Source organism: Bactrocera neohumeralis, chromosome 4 (genome assembly GCF_024586455.1).
Source record: "Bactrocera neohumeralis isolate Rockhampton chromosome 4, APGP_CSIRO_Bneo_wtdbg2-racon-allhic-juicebox.fasta_v2, whole genome shotgun sequence".
In the NCBI taxonomy this organism is placed as follows: Eukaryota; Metazoa; Arthropoda; class Insecta; order Diptera; family Tephritidae; genus Bactrocera; species Bactrocera neohumeralis.
In genome coordinates, this window is record NC_065921.1 from 2,892,527 (window position 1) to 2,900,577 (window position 8,051).

At 34.6% G+C, this 8,051-nt stretch overlaps 3 protein-coding genes across 4 annotated transcripts; 1 reads left to right on the forward strand and 2 right to left on the reverse strand.

Moving 5' to 3' along the window:
- Positions 1-299: 299 nt before the first annotated feature.
- On the forward strand, positions 300-7,086 carry LOC126756788 (zinc finger protein 221). Of its 2 annotated transcripts, none has more exons than XM_050470170.1 (4): positions 300-623; positions 4,427-5,605; positions 5,673-6,243; positions 6,300-7,086. In XM_050470170.1, exons 1-4 carry the CDS (start codon positions 447-449, stop codon positions 6,977-6,979), a joined length of 2,607 nt encoding a protein of 868 aa, XP_050326127.1. In that variant the 5' UTR covers positions 300-446; the 3' UTR covers positions 6,980-7,086. The 2 variants fall into 2 exon arrangements, with proteins under 2 accessions (XP_050326127.1, XP_050326126.1); XM_050470169.1 differs by lacking the exon at positions 300-623 and adding an exon at positions 3,166-3,371.
- On the reverse strand, positions 1,156-3,002 carry LOC126756792 (caspase-1-like). Its single transcript, XM_050470174.1, has 3 exons — positions 2,812-3,002; positions 2,097-2,341; positions 1,156-2,038 (listed from the first exon to the last, which is right to left on the reverse strand). Exons 1-3 carry the CDS (start codon positions 2,997-2,999, stop codon positions 1,485-1,487), a joined length of 987 nt encoding a protein of 328 aa, XP_050326131.1. The 5' UTR covers positions 3,000-3,002; the 3' UTR covers positions 1,156-1,484.
- Positions 7,087-7,181: 95 nt separating the features above from the next.
- Positions 7,182-7,900, reverse strand: LOC126756793 (cytochrome c oxidase subunit 6A, mitochondrial). Its single transcript, XM_050470176.1, has 2 exons — positions 7,722-7,900; positions 7,182-7,607 (listed from the first exon to the last, which is right to left on the reverse strand). The coding sequence occupies exons 1-2, from the start codon at positions 7,819-7,821 to the stop codon at positions 7,375-7,377; spliced, it is 333 nt and encodes a 110-aa protein (XP_050326133.1). The 5' UTR covers positions 7,822-7,900; the 3' UTR covers positions 7,182-7,374.
- Positions 7,901-8,051: the final 151 nt, after the last annotated feature.

Here is an 8,051-nt window from a genome sequence, read left to right on the forward strand (position 1 = left end):
ATTTGCATCGCATATTCGAACAAGCTCTAACGAGCACAGCGCCATCAATGAGTGAAAAAACTAATTTCGAATGGGGTGTACGCAATGAAGCATAATAACGCAGTATCTTCATAAATACTTCAAAATTTAAAATTATTAATACTATAGTTTGTAGTTTGAATTTCAAAATTTCATTAAAGTATTAAAGATTGTACAAGTTTGTGCATATTAATACAGCAGATAATTTAGAAAATAGTAATGATTTAAACTCATATTACCGAAATTTTTTCTCCGAATATTTTCGAAGATTTTTCGAAATGCCACAGTTGACAAGTTTTTGCATCTAAGCCAACATCCACCATTTTTATGAATGAACAGAAATTGCATTAATTTGTAAATAATTTGTTCGGAATATCGCTTTCTCTAAAAGTAAATCCTGTGAAGTTCAGTTAAATTGTTTTAAAATAATGGCGACCAGTGAGGTGCAACGAGAAGCTCTAACCGTTGAGTTGAAAACAAAATCCATTTGTCGCTTCTGCCTTACTCAAGGACCAGACGATCTAACTAACATATACGCGAAGGACGCTCCAGTTAAATCATTACTTCCACTGCCGGTGGAAATAATGGCCGTGGCATCTATTGAAGTAAGTAATCTATTTGTCAAAATAGTGAATTTAAAAGCGAACATCGTAAGTACGTAAATTATGTTTTTCGGAATCATAGCAGTGCCTTTGGTTTGTTTCTAAATAACTAAATTTGTTTTGATCTGTGCTAGTGTAACACAAAAACATAGAAGTATAAATAAATGCGCGCTTTAATTGACTATTTTGAAAACCAAAATATATATATTAAATATTTTGAAGAATATGCCAAAAATTGCAAATCGGTTTGCGATTGCAGTAATTTTTAACAAAGAGATACGAAGTGGTTAATAAAACAGCCGAAACATGACTAGGTCACGTACATACGTATGTGAAGAACAGATTTTCCCGAAACCATCTTAATACTTCCAATCCAAGTGGTGTGCATACGAAAACTTTAGCCTAACTTTAGTGTTTTAATAAATAAAAAAATTACATTTTACCAAACAATAATTGAATCTGTATCAAAGACTCACACCCACCAAGTATTTCAAACAAAAACGGCCCCACTAAACTCATGCAGAAATGAAACACCTTTGTTTAATTCAAGTCAATTCAATCTTATATTTAAAATACAATTACTTTCATTTGTATGTTATTCAAAATACAATATATTTCAATAAATGGCAAAATTAAAGCAGTGAATATGGGAAGCAGTTCAGTCTCTGCATTTTAATACACTCTTGAGGTGTTTGTATGCAGTTGCACAAATTAATGATTTCTTAATGATTATGTATGTATCAACTCCTTTCAGTTCAAAAATAATGTACCATCTGTGTACAATACTACAAAAATAGCTTTCATTTTTCAATCGAATCGCACACTCCACTATTTGAAGCAGGTGTCCAAATGTTAATGTGTGACTTATGTGGCTCCAGATGGTTTGTCTGTGAAGCGCAATATACGCGTTAACATCGAAGTAACACATGGAATTTGTTTCTGCTGATGCATTATCGGACAATCTGGAACGCATGATTCAAAATCGACAGCAACACGCTGATTAACGAATGTTAGTAATGTCAGTATATCATGTTTTTTGCCATTCTTATTCAGCTCTTCCACAAGTGATTGCATAAACCAAGAGCCATTAGTGGTGTTGCGCCATGAGTAGAAGCCAGGTATGGTGGAATAGGCAATGAGAAAATCAGCGTGTACAGGAATTTTGTAACTCATTGATGTTTCGCCATCAGTTTCGGTTCTACACATCATAACCCCAGGATCAAAATGGTCACCTTGACAAGCTTGAATAAAAAATAATTTAGGCTTTCCGGCCAGAGTGGGGCAAGTATGAGCTGAAAAGTAGTGCCAAATGGTGTCTAATTTGTATTGAACGTCCTTCGCGTAGAGATATCCATGTTCACCATGTGATAATATAGCCACCACGACGCAGTCATTATCAGTATGATCTTGAGAGGCAGCTATAAAAGAAGATGTTGATAAAATATTTGAATAATATTTGAAGTAGCATTTTTTTACCATGGTCCACATGCTTTAGAATCTCTCTCAATTTACAGTCTTTAAAAGTGTTTACTTCGAAGTGCAATTTCTTCAGAGCAGCACTAAGATTTTCACAGTCTACATTGGTTCCTTGACGAGGTTTCAGAGATGGTATATCAAAATTTTCATGATTAAAAATTAGAGCAAGACCCCGATTCTTATGATTCATATTATATTGGCTGGCGTGACGCTCGGTGGGCATATGCGCAGTATATTTGTGGAATCTGCAACAATAAAAAAATTAATAGACCACAAGGCTTATCACATATGTACATATATTATTTATAGATAAAAAGTTCAAGTTCTAGAAACTTGACAAAAGTTTTTTGGTAGACAAAAAATTTGTTTTTTTAATTTTATGTCATATAATAAACGGTAAATTTAATACTTGCTAAAATTCCGATTATATTTTTTTATATTTTAAACAAAAGTTGTAAGGGAATGAAACCACACCACTTTAAATCTACATCACTAAAGCGAGTTTCAAAAAAGTTACAATACGTTTTTTATTGTGAGAATACTTGAATTATGAAGATTAAACAAATTTTAAAATCCAAATTTGAATATAAGGTTGAATAACTTATCAACAAACGATATCTTACACGCGGCATCAAAACAAAGATAACATTTAAAAAATATTGAAACATTTTGAAAGTTGTTGAAAACACTATTTATCTCCATTATCAATACATACCCTGCACTAACATCTTCCCCTACTCCACTGCTGCCTTTATTGATTCCAAATGAATTAATTGCACCGGCAGTGGGTTTTTCTCGTCCCGTTGGTTGTGCATCTATTTTATCTATACTTTGCATCAACATGCTTGTTTTTTCCATTCTCCTTATGTATTCGTAGTTTATGGCAATACACTCGTCCGTCATCACGTTATTTCGATACGATTACTAGAACAGTAAGGATATTTCCTTTTAGTCGGTTTTTCCTTTGACTAACCTTTCGTATAGCGCTACTTTTTATTTTGATTGTATTAAAAATCTGCGTAGTTTATTTTTCCTTTGTAGGCAATTTATAGTTGAGTGACCTAAAGCTAGGTAATGGATTCAATAAAGCTGCAGCACTTATTGTATTCGATGTATCTCGCTCCTGCGCGCGGCAGCTGTTGCTTTGACGAAATATTTTCGTTTAATTCATTTCCAATTGAAATATTTAATCAACGATTAGTCTTAATAGAACAATTCTCTACCAAAAATGGATATACAACTTTTCGAGCATTGCCGAACGTAATTTTACTTGAGGTCAGTATATCTATTACTAAACTGCACTTACACTACTCGACTGACTACAAAAGTCGAATTTACAAACAAAAGCAATAGCAGACTGCAAGCGAATTTAAAACCCAAAGAAGAATGACCAAAATCTGATAAACGTGTGACCAGAGAACGTACATTTATACGTTCTCTGCGTGAGACGCCGTGCAATTTTGGAATCGGAACAGAACAATGCCAGAAAACGGATTGGAATTTTGAAAACAGTGCTGCGTTTCTTAGCAATTTTGCTTTAAAATATATTAGGGTACTGGAAAATTAGTTTAATGGTACACTGAGGTTTTATTTATGTATATACAGAAAACTTTTATCCAAATCTTTGCGTATAATAATTTCTTTGAATATTTTACGCTGCAGTTGCACAATTAAGAACTTGCTTTCAAGTTGTTCACACAAACCACTTGTTAACACGATTAGAATAAAAAAATTAGATGGTTGAAAAATTTGACAGGGTTAACCAAAACTCCTTTCGGTAAAGAACCCTAAGCGCCGTTTTCTTAATGTCTGCTTAGCAGATAAATTTTAGATAGCTTAACAAAGACTACTTCTTTGGGTAAAGAACCTTTTTTTTTTAACCAGAACTTAACTGACTTTTAACCAGACATTGAGAAAACGGGCCTAATTGTGCTTCCAACATTTGAGGTTTACGCATGACTCGGGGGACGGGGGGAGGGGGTCAAAAATTTTGAGTTTTTAGTTACTATTCATTTGATTCGCTCTGTGACTGTAAATTCAAAATAAAAGGAACATGGGACACATCCGGTATTGTATTTAAATTAGATTAGTAAGATTGTAATATCCTGTAAAAACAGTCAATTATTAAGTAGATAGATGTAAAGTTACGTTGAATAAACGTAAAAATCGGTTCTAATTAAATGAAAATTTATCCGGGCTACAAATGTTACCATAACAGAAGTTTAATTATCTACTAAAGCGGTTTCAAATTCCTACTAGGTTAAATAATCTATTATAATTTGAATAGGTGCTCCTTTTAAAATAAAATAATGGAAATAAATATTTTTCAGGTTTTTCTCAATGACGGGATGCCCTCTTCAGTTTGTTTGAAATGCCGATTGACATTTGACTATTGCTACCGTTTTAAACAAATGTGTAAAAAGGCGGAAAATCTGTTGAGTCAAGTTCCACTTTTGGGCGAATGGCCTTCTCCCTTAATGAAACCAATAATACCGCCAGAACTTTTACAAAAACAATTAACTACACACAAGGAAAATAAAAAACCCATTCAACAATTGAAATATCCTACAAGTAAGGAGCAATCTCAACAACCATCACAGTCACAACAAAGTTCTATAGCTATTTCGAAAGTAACAAATATTAAACCATCCAGTTTGTCAGTATCAACACCCAGAAAAATTCTTAACTCAAACCCGGCTCCGCTTCCAGAACCACCAGTTCCAGCTCGTATGAAAAAGAATAAAAATGTAGAAACATTTACTTTTCTTACAAAAGTAGAGAACAATGAAGAGATTTCATTTGACGATGTACAACGCTTAATAGCTTCTGAAGATGGCGAGTTTACCAAACTGGAGCCTCAAGACTATGAAGTCACTCCAGCAAGTACTTTTACAAACATAATAAAGAAGAAACCTAAACTTCTAAATAAATCCTCAATGCGCATACTCAATAAAGAAGCTGACGTAGATGCCGAGCCACGGCTCAAGCTACCGGAAGTAAAGCATGACGAGGACGGTAACGTTTCCATTGTTACTGAAATATTGGATCCTAATGAGCCGTATGAAAATGAATCAGATCCTATAAAGAACGCGGCACCTGTGAAGACAAATGTTTTTCCATGTCCGCACTGTTCCCGTACATTCCCACTACTTCAACTGCGTGATATCCATTTAGTAAATCACACACGCGAACGACATTATCCATGCACAGACTGTGACCGTTCATTCTTCTCTAAGTATGATCTTCAAAAACATACAGTTATACACACGGGTGAACGAAAGTACAAGTGCACTGTTTGTGACAGAGGATTCACTAGGCCAGCACTTTTGCAAAGGCATGAAAAAATACACACAGATATACCTAAGTTTCTTTGTGTATTCTGTGAGAAAGCATTCTTGTCGAAGGATGCTATGGAAAAGCACGCTGAGCGACATCGGAAAAACCGTCCCTTTAAGTGCAAGGTCTGCTCAAAAGCATTTGCCTTTAAGCAAGGCCTGGAACGTCATGAGGTAACTGAAATTGTTTTTCGTACCATTTTAGATAAATGTAATGTATGGATATATGTATTTATTTCAGGTGGTTCATTCGAGGGAGCAGCCTTACCCTTGCCAATATTGCGACCAAAGTTTCTGCACACAATCGAAGTTGGCACGTCATTTGGTTGCACATGCAGGTGACCGACCTTTTCCCTGCAAGTTTTGTCCAAAATCATATTTGCTCTCACATCATTTGTCGCGTCACATGCGTACCCACAAGGAAAGTGTTGTTATGTACTCATGTAATGAATGTGACCAGGTGTATAGGACTTGTAACGAACTTGTTATGCATTCAACCGTACATGCTACCGATACTTTAACATGCCCTCTCTGTCAACAAGTGTTCGACGATGTAGATTCAGTAACATCACACATTATGGAACATGCCAATAATGAGTCGTTTCCTTGTGAATTCTGCGATTTAATATTCCTTACATATAATGAACAAAATTATCACGTTAAAAGTGCACACGCTTCTGATGTAGCAGCATATAACGAAGATGAAAATAATACAAAACGAAAGAAACATTGTAGCGATGAAGAATTTGAAGAAACTATTGAGGAGTTTCTTTATGATGACGATGCAGAGTTGGATATTAACACAAATCAAAGTAAAGCTCTTTTAAATACAACTATATATATATATATAATTTGAACTAATTTTTAGGTGTCAATAATGAAAAGCAAAATAACTCTGAGGAAACCAAAATGGCTAAAAATGAAGATGAGGAACATTATGAGGCAGAGTATCTTAAGATAGAAGAAATCGTAAGTGCAGACGAAGAAATGGTTGCAGAAGTCTTATCTGAGATAAACGAAGACCAAGAACCCGTTTTGAAAAAAAGTAAAGTTAACCCTAGCAAGGAAAAGGTGCAAGTTCTTGAAAATGAAATCATTCCAATGCGTCGTAAAGCCACCAACAGAAACCCTCAAAATGCGGAGCGAAGCACATCTCAGAAATCAAGGGTCATTGTAAATCAGAATTTAGTGGCCAGAAGAGGTAGGCCTAGCACAGTTTCTCTTACAACAAATGAGAAGAATGCACCGAACGATGATAATAAAAATGATACCCCTACATCTAGCAAAAATTCAAAAGTCTTGGAAGCTTTAGGCTCAAGAAGTAAGCAAATTGATTCTAAAGCTATAATACCTAAGAAAGATGGAGTATCTCCAGTAAAAACTTACGAAAATATTGTTAGAACGAAGGCAGGTGAAAAGGGTGTTCGGGTGCAAAAAATTGTCACAAAAGCTGAAGCCGCTGCTATGGTTAAAGATGGTCGTATACGAATTAATGAAGGAAAATTTATACGAATCAAAGATGGAAATTCCCCAAAGTCATCCAAATAAGAATGTTATATTATATTATTCGTCAAATATTATTAAATGGAATATCGTCTTATATAAAAACATACTTACACAATATCGTTTGTACGTTCCAAGTACATTAATTATTATGAGTATTTGTATTATTTATGAATTGTTGGTATGCATGTTGTCATTCTCCATTTCATAGATTTCTATTGTAAGTAATACGATGATTGTCACGAAATTATTGAATTTTTTATCCCAATTTACGATGGAATTATTTCTTTATTAATAAAATCATTGATGGAATACAATTTTTCATAAAATAACAGTAAGCCAAAGCAACAAATTACTCGGAGTAAATTGAGCTGGTCCATTCAAGATTTTCGATAGTTTGCTCCTCCCTAGTTTTGCTACAAGCTATTGCGCTTTATAAATTAATGTTCATAACCATCAGGCAGTGGGTTGACATGGGGGTTATGGAACAAGCTTTTATTGCCTTCTCCCCATGGGAAACGTTTCTCGCGACGACGTAAATACTCGTATTTGATGAATTCTGCGCGAGGGTGATCGTGCTCTTCCTGATGCTTGAGGTAGGCATTCAACATGCAAAGACCTACAGCAGGGATTGCAACGAAGAATGAAAGACGCTTCCAAACTTTATAGCCACCTATAAGAAGAAATAATATTTTGCTAATAAACCATTATATGAAAATTACATAACCTCCTACTTGGTAACCTCCTGAAATGAAGGCAAAATAAATCTTTGAGCCCAAATGTTTACCTGAGTGTTCGCCAGCTGTGGCGGCAGTAACTCCAGCTTGGGATCTATTTAAGCTAATAGCAATTTGACGACGAATAACTTGTGAGAGTATCGCAGACATTTTCCTGGCTTTAATCGTAAAATCCAAACACAAATGAAATTTTTTTCAATTAAATCGATTTGACTTTTCTGACAACTGACGGATGGCAAGTGCTTGACTTGCCACTTGTATTTTATCGGATAAATAATTATGGTAAAAAATTTTTGGTTTGGTTTTAATTTTATAAGTTATTCAAATATAAAGAAAATTACCGTATACCATTATAAAAAGGTTATTAAATTGGCTGCAGA